Consider the following 25028-nt stretch of genomic DNA (forward strand, 5'->3'; position numbering starts at 1 on the left):
GAGGAATCACTTCCTGTTCGGTGTCACAAAACTATTCAACAGTCTAAATTATAAAATGCCATGGTAAGATAATAACGGTGGCCACTGTGAAAGTGGGGCGCAAACTCTACAACTTAAGGTACAAGCAGAATGTTGATAAAGGATTTTTGCGTTTGAATCAGCCTATATTCACCTACAAGAGTACAAAACAGATGATAACTATTGTTATTGTTAAGAGGAAATTGGTCGGCTTAACGCGTATTTTTACAAACGTTATCAAATTTGGGAAATTTTCTGAAGAATGGGAGGACAAAATTCCAACTGGTTTGGAGTGTTTTAGGTTTTGTAACAACAACCTGTGACGATGAAATAGCGGCAGACGGAGAATCCTCTTGCATCCTGCGTGCTGAACCCAGCTGCAGTACGTCTATATTTGTAGTCCGTCTCTAAAATGTCCCACCTAACAAGGTTCCTGACAACTTGAGAGGGAATTTAACTGAGGCTGTGTTTTATTTAGATTAATTTCACATACCCGGAAAAGGGTTCTGAAGTTTTGCAATTGCACTATACTTATACAGCTACACAATTTACTTATTTAAATGCATGACGGTTCCTGTCATTTTTGGTCATATTTCTGCTTTTATAACCTGTCGGAATAAGTGCTTTTTGACAGTGTTTTTGTACTGGACAGTTGTTTCTTCTGTAAGAATCGTAGCCTAAGGGTGCTGCCTCAATATTATGGTCATACTTTTATCAACTATGTCTTTAAAACTGCTGAGTTTAAATGACCCCACAGCCAATACTCAACAAGAATAGAGAATTTTGCTCTTTGTTCTGCCAGAACAAGAGCAGTTGTTCCTGGTTTGGACACCATACTTTGCAAGAACTTAAATACAGAATTCTCCCACTGCAGCTGACAACCTTCATATTTCAGAGGGGGGGTGGGGGGATCCTGTGGGTGATACCTTAGACTTAGACTGACTTTATTATCAGTTTGCATGCACAGGGTGTATACAGAACGAAATTTCGTTGTGTACAGCTCAGAACAATGTTTTGAGGTTCCAAAGTTATGAGGTTACTCCAGAATATAAATATAAATATAAAATATAAAGTGCAGGAATGACAGTAAAATAGAAGTTTTTTAGTTATGTATATCTGCAAGGTATGAAAGGTACAGAATTCTTGGAAAGACCCTTGATATGAAAGTTACTAACATCCCAAAAGAAAAGAATGTTTGCCCACACAAAGTGTCAAAAACAAAATCTGCAAGAACAGAATGATCTAATCTTGTTCTTGCAACCCTGGAAGAGGGAACTGATTTGTTACTGCAGAGTTTTTATTGACCTTTATTTTCCTACCATATGAGTCAAACATGAACAAAACCAGCCAAGGGTCCATTTATTCCAACTGGACTGGATTAAGGGTTTGACCTGGCAGTCTGGGTTTGGTTTTGTAACAACAAAAAATGGGTAAAACTAATTACGGTCAAACAAGAAAGCTACCAAGCAGCATGCTGAAAAGAGTAACACACAGTCACGTCAACCAAAAGGTTGGTCTCTATTTTTCTCACATATCTGTAGTGTTCCCTGCATGGCTTGTGATAAACTGGAAACATGGATTCCTTCTGGCCACGCTTCAAAAAAGACCAGAGTTGTGGAGAACACCACCAATATTTATCAACAGATTGCCCCACCTGAACCAAGAGTCTCTGCAGCTCCTGCAAAATTTACTGTAGACATTTTGGCTACTTCTCTGACTAATGCTCTCATTTCCTGGCCTTAGATAAACAGTAATGCATAGGAAGGTTTGCAGTTTATCAATTGAAGAATGCTCTGATATGTTCAAAGCTTGGACTAATCGCTTCATAAGCTACGCAGCCCTCTGTAAACATCAGAAAGCTTTAAAGAAATCCTTTAATCTCCTGTGGCAACCATTCAACTGTGCAAAATCCTTGGGTGGACCTAGCTCTGCCTCCTCCTCAGAGTTACAATTTCTAAGATCCTGCAGACTAGCCAGCAGCCATTAAGTGCGCATCTGTTGAGCTCATTATAGGATCTACTTCTCAGAGCAACACTGGTAAAAACGTTGTTCAAGGGTTAATAGAGGAGCCATGTTGTGGTGACTTCCTGAAGGTGGAGTTTCAGAAAAAGCAGGAGTTTCTTAAAGAGACAGAGGCTCAATTTTAAGGCGTTATGTTACAAAGTCAAATTTCTTTTAAGCCATTTTTGATAATTATAGCATTTTTATAACAATCGAAAGTAACCTTGTTATTTCACTTTACAATAAAATGCCACTGTAAAATACATAATACTGCCCCTTTAACCCTGATGTGTGTGATGTGTTCCTTGGTCTTCATGTTGTCTTCAGTTATGTTTTCTAACAAACCTCTTATACCCTAGTGGTCATTGCTTACTTCCAATTGGTTAACCTGGACTTGAGTTCACAGTTTCAGAGCAAAAGGAGATAAATTTGTTCATACGACCTGTTAAAATTTTTATTTGCAAAGATTTTGAAATCCATATATAATTTCCTTTCCACTTTACCTATCCTATGTGATAGGAAACAAGAATGTTTAAAGTTTATAGCACATTAAAGTTTGTTTTTGCAATGAAATAAAAGAAGACAAGAGGAATGGATATTTTAGCAAGCCGATGTAAATCAAATCTGCTCGTTGGAATGATCCCGTTCTCCCCAAGAATGACACCAAACATAGGTTGTCTTCACAGTTTTTAATAATAATTATTATTAATAATGTAATTCTTAATAACAACTAACAAAAGACAATATTACTAACTTTATTTGTATAGAATACAAATAAAGTTATAATACAATACAAATAAATAGAATACAAATACAGATAAAGCAAAAGAACCCAATCAATGATGGCTCCCACTCTTCAGTTAATCCTCAACTTCTGTAGAGAATCAGTATTTAAGTTAGTTTCAACAACAAAATATCACTGAGGGAGGATTTAGATCTTAAAGCCTGAGGTATTTCTTCACCTGGGCCTCATGACGTTCCCCCGCCCTCCTCTGTACCTCTGATCGCTCTGGATGGATGTGAGATCTTCTTTAAACGTCCCCTCATAGATGTCTGACTGACGTTTCATGTAGCTCTCACTTTCATCTCTGCAAAGGAGCAAAGTGAGAGCCACAATAGGAGTTTGACAATGAAGCTCTGCAGTGACTAACACACTCTGCGCACAGACGCCCCTGCCTACCCGAGCCGTTTGCCCATGATAGTCTGAAGGAACTTCCTGGCAGAGATCTGGCCCAAGACCTTCCTGTAACTGTTGGTAAAGATGGCATCAGCGTGACGTTCAGAGCTAAAGATCAGAGAAGGGGGAAGCTGACATCAGTTTGCTTTAATGGACAATGATTTTTGTAGCTTTACTTTACAAATGCATTAGTGTAAGTAACTTTGGTTTGATTTGCCCACAATTAGAGATTTTCCTCACAGACACATTTTCTTAGTCTTCACCCAATCTGGCCAAACAACAGCCATACGCACCGCAGCTCCTCTCCGTCCCTCAGAGAGATCCCGTCTTCGTCCTGCTGCTCTGCCGGATTCTTCAGGGAAGACGTCATGAGGATGGACGTGTCCCTTTGGCCAAACCTGTCAGACATCACCATATTCTTCCTGAATGTCCAATACCGAATTCCAAACACGCCCTTCCTCAGCTGTAAGCCGCACTTAGGAGTTATTAAATCTAATTTTCATGTTAGATGCTAAACCGTGCTTGAGGTTTACAAAATGCTCTTGTCCTTGTCAAATGACATGTTCTGCTGCCTGAGCGCTGGACAACATGATTAAGATGCGCTAGTGGAACAATGTAACTACAGTGACTAATTCAGACATCTTGACCCTTCTTTGCATAACAGGAGCAGAGGACAAAGACATGACAGGCAAAGTAAGTGGTGAAAAGGTCAAAACAACATTTGCATTAGGCATGAATGTAGATTTGTCTGTTTTATCGTTTGTTTTTTTTTACCTGGTTGAAAACTGCTGGATATCTATGGGGTGCCGTTTGTAAAGTTACACAGTCAAAGTTTGGAGGAATAAATTGTGCTACTTTTCCTGCAGTAAAAGAAAGAAAATCATATTTTCATGTTTAAGTATCACAGTTTCAAACTAAATATTTTATTAGCACCGTAATTTTACAAACTAAATATTTAGCTTCAAACTAAATAGTTGGCACGCTAAATATTTAACTTCAGGCTGAACAGTTAGCTCAGAGGTAGGTATTTATTTTGAAGTTGTGACACTTAAAAAATAATAAATAACATGGGCATAATATGGCTTTCAAAAAATGCTCCCCATTTTTTTCTTATATTAGTTTTAACTAACTTTACAAACGACACCACATAGATATCTTTGTTGTTTGAGTTTTATTGACCCAAACAAATTAGATATTAGATTGTTTAGAATTAGTAATGTTTCAATAAACATCAATGAAGATACTTCAGTCAGCTGTTGTTCTTATTTGTTGTATGCAGTGTCCAGCTAAAAACAGAAACATTAATTCAATTCAATCCAAAAATATTTTATTGATTCGAATAATACATTAAATATAAATTATCTGCTTTGCGGTTGACAAGGTTTCTATGTTGGAGCAAGAATTTAAGTTTGTTTCCAGCTTTAGCTAGTTTGCTAGCGAGGAAGTTTGCAGCTAGCGAGCAACGCTATTAATCCCGAGATGTTGTTAAAACTTAGCTACAGTGTTCAGGGGAGATGTTTATTGCCACCTTGTCAGAATAGATGTTTTTTTTTTTTTATTTGTACTATTTTAGTGGCCCTTCATTCATTTATTGCGGGACATCTTGGTGAAGCAAGGATTAGAGCCACCTATTTATCGCCACCAGGTGGCGCCCAAACAAGTAAAATGGGTGAAATGGGGACATCTGGTGGAGGAGCTTATAAAGTAGATATACAGCTCACAACTGTGGTTGTTAGGGATATGAAATCTGTGTGTTGCACTCTGCCTCTTTCCAGTCTTTGGGCTTCATAGACAACGATACCAAAGCAGTCTGGAAGAGGAGGGTGTTTGGTTTGGGAATCTTCGGATCTCAGTTGCTTTTTGGAGAGGATGTGGTTCTGTTGGTGTCTCCCATCAATGACCGTGGTGGATGTCTCACTCCAGACTGGTGAGGGTCAGTGTTAGAGATTTTTTGGTATTATCATTTCATTCTTACTTTAGTTCACATTAAGCCTATAGATCTTTGTGATTTTCTGTTTAAAGTGTTCTCTTCTTTAACTGACCTGGAGGTCACTACTGTCTGTTCAACTTTACGAGAAATAGATAACACTAAGTTTCTCATCAGTCAGTGTTTGCTCCAGACAGACAAGCTTATTCTTCATGAGTGATGGAAGAGTAGACCAGTAGATGGATAAACAGATTGAGGTGCCTTCAGTAGAAACACAGTTGTTGCTCTGGTCTTTTCGAAAGTACTGAGAGCTTGATTACAAGCAGCTGAAGTCAGCTTCCTATCGAACCTTTGAGGGTTTTACAGGCGCATCCTGGAGAACAACAGGGCAGAGCAAGAGCCTGCTGCAGAGACCTACGTTTTCTGGCATAGTGACACTGTGGAACCGTCCAGGATGACCTACAGTGTTGCTGGGTAGAGACATGTTGGATTTTACCTCCTGAACCTGTTGCCCAATTGCCAATAAGTGATAAGTGGATACATATTGAGAAACGTATGCCTTAATTACAAAATATCCTTTTGTAAAAAATAATAAATACAATTTATATTTATATACAATTATAAATTATAAATAAATTATATACAATTTATATAAATAAAAAGAACTCAAATGTGCAAAATAATGTAAAACACAATTTTAGAGCTTAATTCAGGTGTATACATCTTTTACATTTTTGAACTGTACCTTATTAAGTTTCTTTTAGCTGTTACACTATCCTTATTTCAAGTGTAGAACATTGATTAAAACCAAATACAAAATATTATTGATGAAATTCTGTTTTTTAGTTTCTACAGAAACACCTGACTCGAACAATGGGGAGGGATTTCCAAAACTTTCAAATGATCCTTAAATTGCTTTATAAAAACAGCATTTAACAAGTTCTGAATGTTGAGACGTACCTGATGGACGGGTAGAGCGGGGAGCCTGACAAAGACATGACCAGGCAGCAGAAGAGCAGCAGCAGCACAGCAGCTTTCTCCATCACCGCAGTAAATCCTGGAGAACACTGAACTACCAGAATAAATGACAGGAGTAGAAATGACATTAGAAAAAAAAGAAAAAAACGCTGAAATCACAGTTTCCCAGCATCAGCGTCACCACACAACTGAAAAAAAAATCTACAAAAAAAACTAAGTTGAGGCATGTGTGTGTTGAGAGTTACCTAGTTTTAAAGCAGATCGAGAGCGTCCCTGCTGAGCCACTACTCGGTGCCTTCCACTCTCATCGTCCGTCCCTGCCGGGAAAAACAGGACAAAAGAGACAGGAACACTGCTGTTTGCCCCCCTCTGCATCCATGGTCAGTTTATACTGAACCTGGGGCTCAGTCACACCCACAGCTCACATCATCACTACCACTCTCCCTCACTGAGCCCAGCCGTCAACGTCAACTCTCTGGGTTGGATTTTTTTTTTCCTTTTGGGCATGACCATAATTGAGTAGCACTTCAGTGCCGCAGTGTATTATGGTTTTGCATAACCATTAATCAGTAAAAGACAGAATGTATGGGGGAAAAAAATGATGGATTGTGAACAAAGTGAAATAAACAATAATGTTCTGGTTAATCAATTTCATTTCATGTACATTTCATCTGATGTTCCTGGCCTGCAACACAAAGTAAATCCACATAGCCTCTATTTCAACTCATCTGTGAGTTGGGATCAGAGTTCAGGTATTATTAGAATTTTTAATATGCTAATAAGCTGCTTCCAGCTGCAAAACAATACCTTGTTGCCACAGTTATGCATTATAACAACTGCCTGGAAATAAAAAGTAAGATCAAAGATGTCCAGCAGGACACAGTCTGTATCTGGTTGATTCCTGTTGCTGAGGAGACAAACTTTCTTCTAGACCAAGAAATAGAACTCTATGGATCCATGTTTAGTTCTACAGTGATTTACAAATTATGCATCACAAAAATGATTTTGTTCATTTCATTATTAATATTGAATGTTTTTAGGGTAAAAAAAATAATTTCTTTTTAGACTGAAAAACCATTTCTTATGAAACACCTGGTGTTATAAGTGAATTGTGGATTTTAATGAGAATATAGTTTTTCCTCAACATGAGCTAGCTAGCTAAAATGTTTTAGTCAGCTAAAATATGATTTACTGCCAACAGCTGTTTTTACCTGAGGATTTAAATCCTACTGTTACTCTGCACTACTAGAATTGACCCTTATCCTGTAATAGTCTGCTGTATCTTTGTTGGTTAGCTTGGCTGCACCACCCTCTAATAACCCTCTAATAAAGACGTAGATGTGGGTGAGTTAAGTTACGGTACTCAAACTCTGGTCATTACTGACATTTCTGTAAACTTCAGAACTAGTTTAAGTTCTTTTACTCTAGTGGCCTTTGGGGGAAAGACATACAAAATATAAGTTTGCCTTGAACCTGAACACTTACTGTTCAAAATAATGGCTTTTTGAAGAGTGATTCTACAACTACTTGCTAGATGTTTTTATGCTGTGCAGACAGAACAAGTTTTTCTGTTTAAGAAGGCGACATTGATTGAACAATGTACTCCGACAGCGACAGGAATACAATAAAGATCAAGACTGAATCATCTCAATTATGCAAAGATTTTGGAAGAAAAGGAGGTTACATGTCTATAATCATTTAGTTATTCATATCTATGAATCTTTTAAAACCTTTACAAAAATATTTTTTAAATTTATGTTCTGCTGAGAGATTATTCAGAATCATTTAGTTATCTTCTTTTCACATTAACTAATAAAAGACAAACAAGCATAAATTCACCTCAGCTTCTTTATTTTCCCCATCTTCATTACAAAAACATATTTTTTATCATCAACACATCCTGGGAGCATCTTCTGTAGAAAATAAAAGAGTACCACAGGAAAACCCATCAGCGTAGTTGATATTATTTTGGGGTGTCAGTGCGATGTCCAATTGTTGATTATTTCTGGAAGAAGAAGCAGCAGCAGCTCCTTCCTGAGGTGAAACAGGACACAGAGCATCAACGAAGAGGAATGTACAAAAAAAAAAAAAAAAGGACAAAACCCAATTTTCATCAAGAAACCACAAAAAATTCACTGAAAAACTCTGCTGTGTTGGACAAAAAGAAAAGTGCAACGATCAGTAGCTCTACCGCCCTTTGCAGGAGAATCCATCAGTGTTTGTCCCAAGGCGTCTCTGTCCCTTCTGTTTGGCAACACAGTCGTACTGCATGTTTAAAACCGTCGATTGGATTCTTGAACATTCGTGCCTTTTTTCCCCAGAGTCTGATTTTGTAGCAAACCAAAAAATTAAAATCACAAAATGACCACCATCAGTTTCTTCTTTCGTCTTTATTTTTTCTCCATTCTGTGGGAAAAAAGAAAGAAAACATTAGTGATTACTCAGACTGGATTCATCCAACTAGTGAAGCTGATCATGCATTTTATAAAATGTGCATAGAGTCTCAAAAATTTAAAAAAATAAAAATAAAAATTGAACTGCAAACTGTTTAGTAGAGTATAGACCACAATGGAGGGATTACTATGTTGCTGCTATGGACTCTGGTTGTAATGGTCATGATGGGGTGAGTGATTGGGAGATGAGAGCACCACACAGCCATGCACACTGCCACACATTATGGTAAATGCAGTGTGGATGCAGTCTCAGAGAACGCCCTTACTTCAGCCTGGAAGCAGAACCCACTCTTATGTTACAAAAGTGTGGGGGGGGGGCTTTACCGAAGGCTCCTATACTTTGCCAACCTACTACTCTGCTCTGCAGCAATCCTGAAAAAGGAGTAGAGAGACAGCAAGGTGCGGACAGAAGGGTTAAAAAGACAGAAGGAAAACGTCCAACATTAGGAAAATCATTCACTGAAACCTTCTCCTTGCTTAAAGGGGGTTAAATGGGCTGGCTTAAGAGAGGGCAGTCAAAGTGACCGCTTCAGTCAGCAACACAGGCTGCAAATTGCTCACTCCAGCCCCTGAAGAGCTCTACATACTGATGGGGGGGGGAAATTGCCCCCTCTCTTGCTATGCTTCTCTCCTTGTATTCATGAGCTCTTCTTCTGGCGGAGACCTTTGGACTGAAATGATCCTTTGAAGTCCCATTAAAAGGGGAGCTACAGACAGAAAAGGCTCTTTTCCTTCAGGTTTGCAGCTAAGAATTACAAAGAGCAGCACCAGTGTTCGTCACCAGGAATGGGGGGGCGATGCTTTTCTGTCCGGGTGAAGGACTCTCTCCATCAGAATACTTACCTCTTCACTGCTTTCTGGGCCAGCATGCGGTTCCCCGCTAGGAAGGTTATGCCGCCGATGATTGCCAGGTACTTCAGAGTCTGGAACATGTTCAGGTTGGTCCAGTAGACGTACATCAGGCCCAGCATGGCTGGAACAACAGAAGACTTTAAGTAAACTAAGGGCCACATGATGAACTTTATTGTTCTAAGAGACAGAAGAGTCAAAGTAAAGAATGTGCACCCTTTTCATCTTACTGCTTCCTTAGGAATAAAATGTCTTGCAAATTTACTCATGCTCCTTGGACTGTAATATTTAGACATGTTTTACAAATAAAAAATTGGAATATTGGGCAAATATTTGTTTTCACCTGACACCCCTAAGATAAAATTAAGTACAACCAAAAACCTTCTGAAGGTATATAGTCCATAAATTATTATCATTCCACTGCCTAGCCAAACACCAAAATGCTTCAACTAGGGCTGGGACTTTTACCCAGAATTTAGCATGTTAAAATTTTAATCACTTTTTTTTTGCAACCTACAAAAAGTTCCGGATGGAACTTTTGTATTTGCACGTTTCTGCTATGCCCCTAAATCTGAAGCACAAGTGACATCAGCAGCAACGGCGACAGACGGCAAAGCTGCTTCTCTTGGTCCACTGGGAGTTCATTTTTATTTCAAGAAAACATTCTGATTGGACGCTGGAAAAGACGATTGTTGTGTTCATGTTGTGCCAAAAGGAGTTAGTTTATTCAAGCCTAAAAAACCATCTCAATGTTAAACATGTAGCAGCCAACGCTAATGTCGGCGTAAACAGTACATATTTCTAAAGAAGTTCCATGAAAGATCAGAATTCTTGAAACTCTGGGAAGCTGAATGGATAGAATAACACTTTGCTCCAACCTGATGGTTGAAGAACCTAAATAACAGATTAAAAACAATAAATATTTTTGTTGCTGAGCTCATACATCTATTTATTCAATAATTTAAATTGAAAATGCTGTTTATTTTGTAGATATATGGTTTTCGATTAAGATGGGATTAATTAATTAGAGAGTCTGGAATTAACTCAAAACTTTTAACTGAGCCCCATTATTAGTTCTAAGGTTAAGTCTCAGAAGAGGGGACAAACCATCCTCTGTTAGCTTAGCATAACACCACCAACAAAAACTTTGCAGATAGAGGTTATTTGAAACTAATCAGACTGAGCCTGGTGCAAATAAAATTTAACAACAATTTCAGACTACAACAGTCTACAGTCTACCGTCTACAACAGTATCAATACAGACAGGCTGAAAAATACACGCCACACTGTCAGATTTAGTTGAGTTTGTAGAATTAGAGAAAATGTGAAAGTTCAAGAGGCAGGAATCCTTTAGCAAAACAATTTGCGTCTTATTCCATTTCTATATAATGCTATGATTAAAAACAGCTTTAATCACGAAGCAAACGTGGAAAAACTGTGGGAGCTTACCTGCGTGTCCCAGGTGGAACAAGATGGTGCTTGGAGAGAAGCTGAAGTTGGAGATGTTGGCTCCGAGTTTAAACCACTACAAAAGAGAGGGAAAATTCTAACAATGAGATCATTTTTACTCTCCAGTCAGAGCGGCAAACAAAAGAGCTGAATAAATGGTTTATCGCTAATAAAATACTATGATTAGCAGCAACAATACCCAGCACTCAGCAGACAAAAAAACAACACCGCACTATTGTGTTCTTAAATTAAAAAAGGCATTATATTTATACTGGACAATCCCATTGACCATGTTCTTGCTGAAAATGGGATTGTGGATATAAAAATACCGAATACTATATGAGTGGTGCTTCTAAATGGATTTCTGAACTACAACAGATTTAAAAAAAATCTTTTAAAAACACTTTGAACATGTTTTTCAATATTACCAGAATGAGCAGAAGCAGGAGCGGAGACAGTACGAGAGCGGTGAAGGTGTTGGAAACCACCGTTGGAGGCTTCTTTTCTGGCTCCCTGAACAAATGCTGCACAGAAAAAGATTTCACACGAGTCAAACTGAAGCCTTGTGCTCACTTACCTGAGTTGTTATTAAGACCAATATCTCTATTACTGATTAAAAAATCTGCCTCTCAGCACTGTTTTAAACATGCCAAACCCATAGGGGGCAGTGTAGCGCACCGCAAAAACCTGAGCAGATTGCTTGAAAACGACCACGACTTCCTGTTAAAAATGAACATGTCCCAGGAGGTTCATTTGTGTGGACAAATAAATAGATTGAGCTACTTTGAAATAGCACATTAAAATATAAATAGATAAAAATTTATTTATTTCCCCCTTCCTGGCTACATGTGGACTAGGCCTTAAACTACTGACTGTCCAATCCAGTCACAACAGGCACAGACTGCATGTAGCCTCATATGGGTTGTCAACAGAAGCTAATCAATGGTGAAGACAAATGTTGTCCAGCTATGTGGCGATATAGTCACACTTACCCGTGATGGACAAAACAATTTAGGCTAGTTAGCATTAGCAGCTGTTACCAGTAGCCTTAACCAAATCAAGAGACAGAGGGCAGTGATGATGTCTGTGCACCACTCAAACGTTTGCCTAATACAGGCCCAGTAAGAAAAGAAAACTACATATTCACGACAAAATTTAAGACCTGTGATTATTTCAGGCCAATCTATATATATATTTTTTATGAATTTAGGGCCTTAATTTTAGTTTGATGAATTTAAGCTTTGTTAAGGATGTACAAACACTGAAAGAAAACAGACCTGAATCTCTGGTTTTGGTACATAAAGAGTCTTTGGCTGAACAGCAACTGGAGCTTCTTCTTCTGCAAACTTCAGGATGACGTCAGCCTGTTGAGAGGTTACAAGTCAGTTTCAGCAACACTTTACATATGAAAAACCGCCATTTCCAAGAACAAAGCCTGGTTGGACACTGACCACGTTCCACAAGATGGGATTCTCCAGGGTGGCATCTCCAACCATGAGGTAGAGAGAGTAGGTACCAGACATAGAATCGAACTCTGACTTCCGTTCAGCCGTGTCCAACTCAAACTTGTAGAGGTTCTTGCTGTCTGGTTCGGCAACGAATACGACCTCCTGGCCAGTTTTCTGATTGTGCAGCCGGACAAACGTCTTGTAGGGACAACAAAGGCGTTGGGTGTTAACCGCAGTGATGAGCTCCAACTCTTGGCCAACCAGCTGTATAATTTAACGCTAATAGCAGTAATTATAAAAGCAGAAACAATAGCTCAGAGGACAGCTACATACCTGGTGAGGGGTGAGCTCCTGCTCATTGTTGACGTCAACCAGCTGGAAGGACATGGCAAAGTTCTGGTGGCTGTCTGCTGTAAAGGAGCTCTTGGCTTTGGAGGGATACTGCACTCTATGTTATCAGACCAAAGGAAGAGACAACAAGTGGTGTTAAACATCTAGCCTCTGGGTGTGCAGAGCAGCAGCTCCAGAGGTCCGCCATGTTTCCTGACCTGGTGGTCTTTGTGCCGATGCTCTGGTCCTTGTCCACCACAGAGAGGTCCATGTTAGTAACAGCCACCTCAGTGGAAACTTTGACCTTCAGCTGCAAGTCAACAGTTTAAATGAAACAAGGGATATTATTAGCTCAGTTCCTTAGGTAACTACAGGTTAAAATGTGATGCGTTTTGCAAAGCCACAAGAAAACAATACAATAACACATCATTATCTAGGCTAATTTCCTGTTAAGAGAACATAACATGTTTTTAAACACAAAAGCCGCTGGTGGACTGCCCTAGCAGGTTTTCTGGAGGAGACCCTGCCCCTACAGTAGAGTGATGACCGAATTGCTCCATTTTTTAGCCCTTCTTCTGCATGGCTCATGACAAACTTTAAATGTGACTGATTTTTCAGCAACCAGTGGATTCCTTCTGACCACTCAGTGACTGAATCCTATGAGGTTTCAAAATAGGTTCTAAAAATGGGGTTGATACCACATAATTATTACTAGTGGAAAACCCTTAGCACTGCATGCAAGGTTTCTGCAGGTTTCACCAAATCAAATTTAAGACCTTTCTAAGATCTTTATGAATAAGTGTGTTGTTGGGGATTTATGTGTGTGTATATGGGTGGGGCTTTCCCTTTAAGAGGTGTGGCCCAGCTGCATGTCACGTGACTTCGGCCAGGAAGCCAAGCTGCGTTAGATTCATGTCACCCATGTGTTTAATCAATCCAGTTTAATCTGTATCTATCTTTGCCCGGACGAAGCATTGTGGGTAGGTTATGTTTAATATATTATTATATATCATTATTTCTTACATAATTTTTTGGTTGTTGCGGTGGATGTTAAATATTTTTTGAATATGTTGTAAGTCTTGTATCCCCTTTTGTGTGTTTCAGTTTCACACTTCCTTGAAATCATTAAACCTGTGGACAAAAGGTCAACTTGCCTCAGAGTCTTTGGGTCAGGGAAGAGTTTAGCTGTACTGTCTAGTGCTTTTCATATGGCGAAGGCAGTATAATAAGATTTAAGATCTATATCTCTACAGACATGTGCAAACATCTTCCAGCCAACTGGCAATAAAGGCAAACTTATTCATGACAGACTCCAGGGGAAGGACTTTAGAACTGGGCTGATGTGTTCCATCTTCTTGGTTTAAGTGAGAACACTGTGGCGTAGAGCCCAGTCTCACATCGCGGATTAGGCACTGATGGAAAAAGGCCATTTGTGTTGGATGTCAGTCTAAAAGGGATGCATAATCACTCATGCCAGAACTTTTCAGTTTTCTATTCGCAGATATGAAAATCATGTAACGGTTACCTTCCACATCACAAACAATCACTGCTTACAGTGATTATTTAGAGTGATGACTCTAATATCTTATACCTCTAATACCTAATAAATGCCTCCACAATATCTTAAAACAAAATGTGAGAAATAAGTCTAGAGGCATGGATTCTTATGCAAGGCTTTGTATCATTAAACTAATGGACACAGAGACAAACTGGTTGAGATCACTGTGGCTGTATCCAGAGATGCTATGATTCATGTTGCATTCTCTATTGAATGGATATACAAATGTGCCGTGATCCAAGCAGACACTAACACACGCAGTAAGCTGCTGAGTCAAGCAGCTGCGGCTATTATTAGACCAGTTCTGGAGTGTGTGTATTTGTAGGGGTCAGAGTGTGTGGGTTTGATTTGGAGGTCTTTTTGATAGTGTCTTATATGGAGAGAAGTTGTTTAAATTCAGGCCTGATCATTCCAGTTTTCTCTTAATTCAACAGGTAAATATTGCAAACATTAATCATGAATTCCTCATTAGATGAACTCAACAGAAAATGAAGAGATTGCAAAGTTATCCTTGTTAACTTTTATCTTTCTAATAAACCTAAAGTTTTCCACTTTGCATTTGCCTGTAATAAAAGAGTTGGTCAAGGGTAAACGAATATATGTTTAAATAAAAAGGAAATAATAAAAAGAATCAGAATGGGATTGGTCAAAATTGGAAACTAATTATCAAATATATCTGAAATATGGTACTGGCCAGATTGGTGCATCTCTCTAACCTCACAGCAATTATGCAACTGTGATTAGATATTTGTATCTTTTTATGCCTTAGCTAACAATAGAATAGTTATTATAAAACTTTCAATGACAGTAATTCTGATTAACCTTAAAAACATCCAACATCTGTTGGAAATGAATACAGGACACAATGCCTGTAATCCACACTAAATGTAAAAGGTTGTTTCCTTTTAAAAATTTCTACACAATAGCTTTTTCAAAAATAAACATGATTATATATAATTGTTTTTATTCTTCAGAGGTTTTGTTCTATGTTTAGAAAACAATGTGAATACACTGTGCATCTTTGCTTGTTCAATCAGTATTGAATGATACTGATTTAGAAGTAACTAAATCAATCTGGATGAAATGTTCCTGTTCATGTAATCTGCCGCCCTCAACCCATCACAGCGGAGCTCCAAAAGTAGAAGAATTGTTCTTTTGTTGCAGAATATACATTTCAAATATTGGTTGGTTTTGACCCAAAGATGAAGGAAAAATGTGCCACATTGGATTTAAACATGTACATTTTTGCTCACTTCTATTTAACCAGCTGAGACTCAATTTGATGGTGTCCAAAACCAAACAGCAAAAGAAGCTGCTATAATATGAAAAACCTACCCGCAATGCAACACTAACAAACAGAATGATTCAGTCTCTGATTATTTTATGGATAATCAGGCATTTAGCAATATTGCTTCAGCTCCTAATGTTTTACTGCTGTGGGGTTTTTGTTATTTTGAGTTGTACTTTTTCAGTTAATTGATTATATTATGTTTTATATTATTGTTTTGTATGTATATTTCAAACTGGTTGCTCTTGAAAAATGAAACCCTTTGTTTGAATGAGATTTACAAATAAAGGTGAAATAAAAATGTTAAAAGGTTTCTGGAACTTTCCTTATTCTACTGTCATAATGAAAATTAGAAAAGAAAACTTCAGAGTGACAGACTGGCGACCTGTCCAGGGTGACCCCGCCTCTCACTTGAAACATTCGCTGGAGATAGGCACCAGCACCTCCTGACCCCAGTAGGGACAAAGGTGTTAGAAAATGGATGGATAGATGGAACTTCAGAGTAGAAGCAGTAGCATGTTTGCCAACAATAAAGCCAGTGGTGGAGAAAGTTCTCAAAAAATGTACTTAAGTAAAAGTACAAATACACAGACAAAAATGTACTCTAGTAAAAGTAAAAGTACCACATTAACATTTTTACCTCAGTAAAAGTAAAAAGTACTGGTTTTAAAAAATATTTAAGTATTAAAAGTAAAAGTACTTGCTGAATGCAAGTATATACATTCGCTAATACAATATCATTAAGTGTATTTATTGCATTTAATTTTAATACATCAATAATGTGCCATTTCAATGAACAATGCCACAGATAAAGCATGTTTTTATTGTGTTTACTCTCTGTGACAGTTTAGACTTAGATATGTGATTCTATGCATCATAATTTCAGGGATGGAAACATCTTGTCTCCTGTCCTCACATAGCATGAACTTAACTTTTTTGCCACTGGTAGTATTGATTTTGAAAAAAATCCAACAGAAAGGGGATGGAACAAAGGTGGGTGGAGGAGGACATGCAACCAAGGAGCCACGTAGCAGTGTTGTAGTCAAGACTACCTAATCTGAGACCAAGTCAAGATCAAGACCAGCGCCCTGCGCTACATGACACAATAAGATTAAGTGCACCTATCAAAATTGCTTCTCAAATTGATCTGAAAGATCCACATTCCCATAAAACACTTAAGTATTAAATACTTAGAGCTGGAACAAATTTAATCAGCATCCTTATCAATTCAAACTCTCCCTCATTCTGCTTTGTTTCCATCTCTGTGCCACAATCCACAGAGGTCTCCTGCCATCCCTAAAAAGATAACGCCCTGGGTGGTTGCCCATATTGCCCATGTCAGAAACCACAACTGTCTGCACTATTAAACAGCAATTAAGGCAATGCATTAACGGTAAACAATGCTCAACTATGAACACTGTCCAAGGCGCAACAAGCAAGAAGTAACCAAGCAGAAGGAGCACCGTGACTACACTCACCCTGTCTGTCACCATGACAGGTGACGAAAACAATCAAAGAGCAATGAGCATGCTCTGCGTTCTTATGTTATTTAATCAGCAATTAAATAAATATGTATTTATTTTTTTATTAAATAAAATAATAATAGCCACTGCAGAGTATGCAGGGTATTACAAGAACAAAGAGCGGCTCTCAGTGAGGCTTCAGTCCTACAGGATTAGTAAAAATCTGTCCAGAAGAATCGGATAGTTCGTGAATATTATATCATTGTACCGCAGACTTGGGTCACAGCGTCGTCCCATATAAGCGACACCTCAGTCAACACCTCCTCACAATAATTCAGCGCATGAGTGACAACTTTTTTTCATCGCAGATGCAATATATGTGTCTCTGTACAGCTAGCTTTGCTAACATCATGTAAGCATAGCTTAACTTTCTTTAAGCTTCCTTTCCAAGTGACGCTAAAAGTTGGACAAAGTCCCCATCGTCTGTGAAAGTGAAGTGCTGCCGATTTTACATGTCGCCAAATCTTATGATTTATGTAGCGGAATTTTAGACAGACATCTTCTCCCGCTCAGAGAAAACCACTGCGTATGTCTTGGAACTCCACATGTGAGTGAAAGGAGGAGGCGATGGGTAACAACAGACACACGTAATGTCAAGAAAATCCGAGCTCATCCCACTTCCCCATGCTGGAGATTTTAGTTTAACAGTAATAATAAATAAAGTTATCTTTAAAATGAATCACTCAAGTGACATTAAGGCCCAACAGTAGACTTAAGTGTCAATAAAATAAATCTGGTTGTGTGTGTTGTTTTTGTCTCCAGCAAACTTTGCTTTAATTCTACTTTTTTCTATCGAATCATAAGAAATCATAGTCAGTCAGAAAGAGTCATTAAACAGGAAAAGCAGGTTTCCTGGAAAAAGAGGAAGTTTCCAGCCTGCAGATTTATAAAAATAGCTGAGACTATTCCTTGTTTTAAAGAATGAAATCTAAACATTTTGAGTAATTTGATAAGATTCAAAGTAAAATACTTATATTAATATTGGTTTACTTGTAATAATACTTACACTTACATTTGTGGGAACACTTACAAGAAAAACAAGTAACTGTAACTTTGGTATCAAATAATTAGAATCATTGATTATTCTTGGTTTCATTTTAGAAAACATCTGTAATAACTCACAGGATTACAGATGTATAATTAGGATTATAATAAGAGTAATTAATAAGTTATAAAATTATAAATGAATGATAAATCAGAGAAGCTAAAGAAAATAAATGTGATATAAATGTGATTTTGACATTGAACTTGAAATGGTGTAAAAAGGTGTAACTGCAATTAAACATCACTGATATGTTGGAGGTAGATGGTAGGTGAAAGGTGAAAGGAAGGGAAAAAGGGGAACTAACAGGAGAACAGAGATGATCAACGCCTTATTTAGAGAAAAGGTCGTGCAGGCAATGGACATAGGAGGTTGAGCAACCCTGAGACATTAGCACAGACATCAGGACATAATGTCTGTAAGACAGTGATGGATATGAGATCATCTGTCTAAGCAGACAGCCAATGAAAACGCACCAAAAGGTGGATAAACCCTATAAAAGGTGGGTGCAAAAGAGGAACCGTTCGTTGGATCCTCCGGGCAGCTTCGAGCCAAGATCGAGATGGACAAAGAACTCTGCAGCTGAAGAAGAGCCGGGGCCACAGAGCCGAAGACTGTCCCGCTCATGGAGACCAACCCGTCAGCCCTGCAACCTGTGGCTTCGAATCGCACTTCTCTCATCGGCTGGGTTCAGACCCCAAAGACAAAGATGAAGACAAAGGCAAAGACAAAGACGAAGAACTGGTGCCTTTTTTCCTGCCAGCACCAAGTCCTGTGTGACCTCACCATCCATGCGGAGAAGAAGCTCATCAGACCTACAGAGATCCCTGCCTTCGCCGATCAACATCTTCCTCCTGCTGCAGCACCTTCTTCATCATCAAGCCAGGTCTGGGGTTCGAAACGCCAAACTCCGTCCGTCTCTCTCAAAGGTTCCCTTTTTTAGTTCTCAGTGTCAGCAGTAGGGAAAGATAGACTAGATGATTGATTTTACTTATTTGATTATTTCTGCTACTGAATTAAGCTGTACTGACCCTTGCAAAAATGCCTTACTAATAAAATATTTAGCATAAAGAAAATCTAAAAGATGTTGTGGACATTCAGTTAATGAGTCACCTTAAAGTTCTTTAATGGTTGTAAAATAGCTGTGATGTTTGATTCTGGAGAGGAAAAAGTGGAAAATGTTTTTAGGTTGCTGGTAGCCCATATGTAAAACAACATCCTTGGGACTCGCCTGAGTCACTAAAACCTACCTGGTTCAATAACAAATGCAAGTTGTAAAATAGAGAACGAGCGACCGTTAACAGGTGTGCTCTGTGAAACTAGTTGGCTGTAGGCTGCTCAGTCTGGCTAATTCACAGGGGGAAGAAGGGTGGGACACCTGGATGTAGGCCGTCAGAATCCAGGCGAATCGTTTCTCGAAACCAGCTTAAACAGAGTTTACTTCAGTTCTGGACAGGGTAAATCCCAGCAGATTTAGGAAACTCAATTAACCCGTTAGAAGGAGAGCTGGTAGCACATCTCCCCTCTCAGAAGAGGAAGTACGAGAGTGAGAGAGTAGAGACAGAAAGGAGGGGGGGGGTGTTGCACAACAACAGTAATTAATAAATCAAGTTATTGCTTGGATTTTTAAAGTGCCACGTTAAGTCCCTGTACTTCACATTTTAACGGAAAAAAAAGCACAAAGCGACTTGGATGTAACGAGCAACCCAACAGATTTTTAGAAATGTAGTGAAGTAGAAAGTGCAGATACTTACTGTAAAACATAGTGGACTAAAAGTATCCATTATTAAATCTACTTAAGTAAAGTACAGATGGATGAAAATTGTACTTAGATACAGTAACAAAGTACTTGTACTTTGTTACTTACCACCATTGATTAAAGCATATGAACAGACATTTTAGCTAGCATTTTATGCCCCATAGAACAGGAGTTATGAGTAAGCATGTCAATATTTAACACTAATATTTAAATTAAATATGGAGATTAATCATTGGAATCTAATTAAATAATCAACTATTAACTAATCAAATGTGGAGTTATGTAAAGTTCCACAAGCAGAGAGTAGTTTATAGTCGTCTACACTTGACCTAAACATAGCTAGTTAGTGAAACTAATCGTACCTCAATGTGATTGGCCACCAGTCGGCTGTCCCCAGTCACACCAATAGTGAACTGGTAATATCCACTGGCCGGCTTGCTGGACATGAAATTCAGTTCAAAGACGCCACTGAAAACAGGAAAAAAGAACAACACAGTAAGTGATCAGCAGGACTGCTGCCCACACCCATATGGGATTCACAGTTATTAAGGCAGAACATGGAGGAAATCAGAGCTGCATTAGCTTAGGGATAGGTAATCCTGTTGTGGATTAGCGTAGCACGATATTGAAAAAAACATATCGTGATGTTAAATATTGCCATTAAATTGAAAATATTTTCTACTTATTCATTTGCTCCCATTATCACAATTCATATTGAGGTTCTATATATTTTGAAGTATTGGCATCAATACTTCAAAATATTGAAGCATTCACACACCTCAGATGATCTCACTGTGTTTATTTTATCCTTTTATCAAATTTCAAAATATTTCCCATTTTTAGGACATGATTATTCCATGACTTTTGTCTCTTAGTACTTTAACTTCTTTTCTTAATTTTCTCATGAAGAACATATTTTCTAAAGGTTTCTGCTTTTGGCACAGCTACTTCGGCATTATGTTAGCTAAAGGCTAACATTCAAACTGTAAATGAGTCCAGAGGCAGTTAGGTATGTTCAAAGGATAAAACATTTGAACATTTTCATAAAATTAAAGCTAGAAAACAGCAGTTTAAACTATTATTTCCAATCAGCAACTTTTGCTGGATGATTAATTGTCCCAGACGTTATTGTGATAAAGGATAATATTGGTGTTTTGAAACCATTTTCAAGTAGTAGAGTAATGGCATAATGATTCAAAAACACACTCTCAAAGATCAATAAACTTTATATTCTAGTGAACATTTTACACTGGAACTGGAAAACATTTTAAATATCCAAATTAAACAAAACAACAGATAAAATTAATTATGAAGTTTCTGCTAACAAAATTGTCCTTCAAAAACACATTCTAGTTGAGACCAAAACACCAGACTGAAGACTTATCATCCAATTTTTGCTTGAAAGAGAAAAATGGGTGAAATGATAAATCATGCAGATGGAAATTATTGATTTGTCTTAATTCATCATGTGATTAATTGATGTATTTCTTATTGGGACAGACCCACTCAGATCTAAGTTATTTTAGCAGATTTATTGTAAAAGCCCTGTAAGAATTGTTGCTTCACTTTAGCTTTTTAGCTAATTTGAGTTTCTCTCTTCAGCTGAAAGTATTCGCACTACACTTTCACAGGAAAACGTAGTGCGAACGCACCGCTATCCTACACAGGTATCCTAGTAACTAGTGGAGTAAAAACGTCGAGGGCTCCTAATGTAGAAAAGATGAGTTAAGATTAGTTCCATATGCAAGTATTGACCGATAGTGGTTCACCCAAAATTAAAGAAATCAGGCAGATCAGTCTATGCACCTCTAAAAATCCCTCCCCATGTCACCACCAAAGCCAAGTTCGTAGGGGAAACACTAGGAAATAATATATTTGTTAATCTTGATCTTTTTTTTTTACTTTAAATCTTTAAGGCTTAGCAACAATACAGTTTCTTCCTCTCCTCCTTTCTCAGTCACTTTCCACCTCCTGTGAGGTCACCTCCGTCATACGTACTTGTTATGAGTGAACGGTGCCTGGTTGAGAACGGTGCTCTTGGAGGCCAAAGCATATGCAGACTCCACCAGAACGCTGGCTGAGGCCAGAGGCTGGGACATGACGTCAGTGACCAGGAGCTGGAATAAAACACCCAGAGCCATGACATCACCACCATGACACCGTTACAGACATAAGATAATTATTTGTCTTTATGTTTCAAGAACATAATGTCATTGGAGTTTTACCCTCAGTGATAAATAAATAAAGTCTTAATCAGTTCGTAGGGTGCAGCATGAGGGTGTGGTGTGTTTGCAGGGGGGCAGAGAGGATGGAAAGTGGACAGATTGATTTGACAGCTGTTGGGGAAAAAGCTGTTCTTTAGCCACGTGTTTGTGCGCAGCAGGAAGCGGCTAGTGGGTGTACCTGCAGGGTCGGCTGGTTGCGGGACACGGTGGCCGGGCCCTGAGCGCTGACCACCACAGGGACGTGGAAGCGGTTGTTGGACAGGGCGGCAGCAGCGCTCGCCACGCTGAACGCCTCAGACAGAGAGTCCCACGACTTCTTACTGAAGATGGAGTTGACCAGCTGGATGACCTGGTCCTGAGGGGAGAGAGCAGGTTTTCAGGTAGGCAAATTTGGCTAAGTTGCAGTGATACATGATAATATTGTTGTTTTGAGACAATTTTCTAGCAATATAACAGTAATGGCATAATAATGCATTCTCAAAGATCAATAAACTTTAAATTGTAACATTCAACACTGAAACTGTTGAGACAACTGGGAGACATTTTAAATATGCAAAATAAAGAATAAATAAAATGAATTATGAAGTCTCTGTCAATAAAATTGTCCTTCAAAAAAGGTTCTAGTTGAGACCCAAGCACTGGACCGAAAAGTTTTATCATCCAATTTTTCTTAGAAAGAGAGAAAAGAAAAAAATTATGAATCATTCAAATGGAAATTACTGAGCTGTTTTAATTTTGATTTATTGTTTATTATGACAGGCCTACTTTCAGGGGTATCAGAGGAAAAACTGAGATGATGCGAGAACTCCTACCTCCTTGAGAGGCAGCTCCATATCCACGTGGTCCGACAGGCTGTACGCCGCTGCCACAAAAAGGCCGGTGGCCTCCAGCCCCTCCTCAAACTGCAGGTACACGCCTCCCAGGTCGTCCAGGCGAGCCGTCAGATCCTGAGAGAGAAAACACAAAAACCTCTCAAACTGATTCCACAGCGGCAATATGGCACCACCTAGTGGAGGCTGGGAGAATCACCTCAATCTCCTCCAGGATTCCTCCCAGTTCTGCCTGTAGGGACAGGCGGGATGCGGCTTGCAGGGCCGAGATGATGCTGTACACAAACAGGCGGAGTAAGGTAGCGTTCAGAGGAGCTGCTGATCGGACCGATTCCACGTTTCACTTACGCCATGACGTTGTCCTCCTTGTTGATACGAGCCGTGAGGGCGCCGACCACTTCCTGTGAAGCGAGTGGGAGCCCCAAGGAGCTGAGAGCGCCCACTGCCCGGTGGATCTGAGACATGGACGAGTCCTCACTGACTGCCGCCAGAAGGATGTCCCTGGTTTCATTGGAAACAGGGATCTAAAAACAGGACCAGGGTTATTTCCACTGCGTTAAATGTAAGACATAGAACACTTCCTATGTTGTTCAATCCTGCTGTGAAAAAAAAAATAGTCAAAATATAATATCAAAAATATAATATCAGCACTAATAATGAAAAACTGATCAATTATATGGGTTTTTTGTATGCGTTTTCTTCATGTTCTTAAATGACATTTAGGGTTTTTTTATTAGCAGTTAAAGCTATTAGCCTGTCACAGCAACAGTTTTCAGTCAGAGGCCTCAGTAGATGTGTTGCAAGACTGACTGCCACTGGAGATCTTTAGTACCCACAGCAACACCATCCCCAACAACTCTGAAGATACGAGTTACGACAACATTCGGTTTCCTTTAAGGATAAATTAAGTATATTTGAATTAAAATGGAAATTTTGTTAATGCTGTTTATCTTGTCAATCTTCTGTAGTGATTGTTTTGTCTTTAAAAATGACAATTTCTTTCTTTTACTGGCTTTTATTTATCCATGTTCTGTGCTCAACAAAACTATGACTAAACTAGTGTGGGGGATGTAAATGAGCAGGATAATAATTCATACCTCACATCCTGAAATGGCCTTACTGGTTTCAGCAGCAAAGAACAAAGAATCAACACTACCGGGATCCAGCTGGGATTTCAGGAACTGGCAAACTTCCTGCAAAACAGATTTATAAGGAGACCCCCATGTAGGACAGCACATGATGAATGGAATCATTGGTGACATTAATAGTTTTTGCTCAGAACCAGAAGCGGTGAATATCTTACTGCAGGATCTGGAACAGCTGCTCCGAGCTTGGTGAGCCCAACCACAGAGTAGTATGCGGACTCCAGGTCGTCGTATGGTTGGTTCAGAAGATTCTGGAGCCGGCCCACATCAGACAGGGACAGGTGGTGAGACGGTGTGAGAGCCTGAGCTCCAGCAAGAGCCAGGCTGAGGAGGAGAACCCCGAATAGCTCCGCGGACACACAGCCGAAGTTAGCAAGCCCACCACTCGGCCTGAGCGCGTGTTTCACTGTTACATTACATAGAGAAGACACATACACATAACTATATATTTTATTCATTCGTTTATTCGTTCATTCATTCAGATAAGTCTCGCGCCGATTGAAAGGGTTAGCTAAGAGCAGAACAGGCTAACCTCGACAGGAAGCACCGCAGCGCGTACAGCAAGCGGCGTTTTTATCTAATTATATAGTTAAATATTCATTTATAATATAAACTTAATGAACAATACGAATCAGTAGCACAGAATGTTGTATTAATTATTTGAATATACTCACTGGTCCGAATCATATCTTGCAGTCTAATGCAGCGTCACCAAACCCACGACTGCTTCCGGTGTCCCAGAGAGAAACCTGTCAGGTTACGGATGACTTCCGTCTTCAACGGTTGCTTTCAAAATAAAAGCATTAAAGCATGCAAAACTGTGATTTATATCCAAGTTTTTAAAAAGCTTCAAAAACACGTCATTACTTTAAACATCTTAATATACGTTTTGGATTTTATGTTCGACAGAGTATTAGTACCCGACTAAGATACTTTTCAAAAACTAAAAATTATAGACGCTTTACCGGAAAAAAGTCAAAAATATTGATATGATGTGAGCTACTCGTGAAGTCCATGGTTCGAAGTAC

General features: G+C 38.9%; 2 protein-coding genes across 3 annotated transcripts; both read right to left on the reverse strand.

Annotated features, from left to right (window-relative positions):
• Positions 1 to 2716: 2716 nt before the first annotated feature.
• On the reverse strand, positions 2717 to 7036 carry ghrh (growth hormone releasing hormone). The gene is made up of 6 exons (XM_028001946.1): positions 6347 to 7036; positions 6084 to 6195; positions 3490 to 3594; positions 3200 to 3304; positions 2982 to 3107; positions 2717 to 2893 (listed from the first exon to the last, which is right to left on the reverse strand). The coding sequence occupies exons 1-6, from the start codon at positions 6474 to 6476 to the stop codon at positions 2887 to 2889; spliced, it is 585 nt and encodes a 194-aa protein (XP_027857747.1). The 5' UTR covers positions 6477 to 7036; the 3' UTR covers positions 2717 to 2886.
• Positions 7037 to 7935: 899 nt separating this feature from the next.
• On the reverse strand, positions 7936 to 24786 carry rpn2 (ribophorin II). 2 transcript variants are annotated; one of them, XM_028003099.1, is made up of 18 exons: positions 24675 to 24786; positions 24159 to 24406; positions 23953 to 24048; positions 23204 to 23379; positions 23055 to 23130; positions 22838 to 22972; positions 22204 to 22380; positions 21799 to 21917; positions 20163 to 20268; positions 12849 to 12940; positions 12634 to 12748; positions 12304 to 12498; positions 12130 to 12216; positions 11281 to 11376; positions 10853 to 10928; positions 9398 to 9527; positions 8821 to 8926; positions 7936 to 8507 (listed from the first exon to the last, which is right to left on the reverse strand). In XM_028003099.1, exons 1-17 carry the CDS (start codon positions 24685 to 24687, stop codon positions 8875 to 8877), a joined length of 1989 nt encoding a protein of 662 aa, XP_027858900.1. In that variant the 5' UTR covers positions 24688 to 24786; the 3' UTR covers positions 7936 to 8507; positions 8821 to 8874. The 2 variants fall into 2 exon arrangements, with proteins under 2 accessions (XP_027858900.1, XP_027858901.1); XM_028003100.1 differs by lacking the exon at positions 8821 to 8926.
• Between the last annotated feature and the right edge of the window lie 242 nt (positions 24787 to 25028).

This window comes from Xiphophorus couchianus, chromosome 20 (genome assembly GCF_001444195.1).
Source record: "Xiphophorus couchianus chromosome 20, X_couchianus-1.0, whole genome shotgun sequence".
NCBI classification, from domain to species: Eukaryota; Metazoa; Chordata; class Actinopteri; order Cyprinodontiformes; family Poeciliidae; genus Xiphophorus; species Xiphophorus couchianus.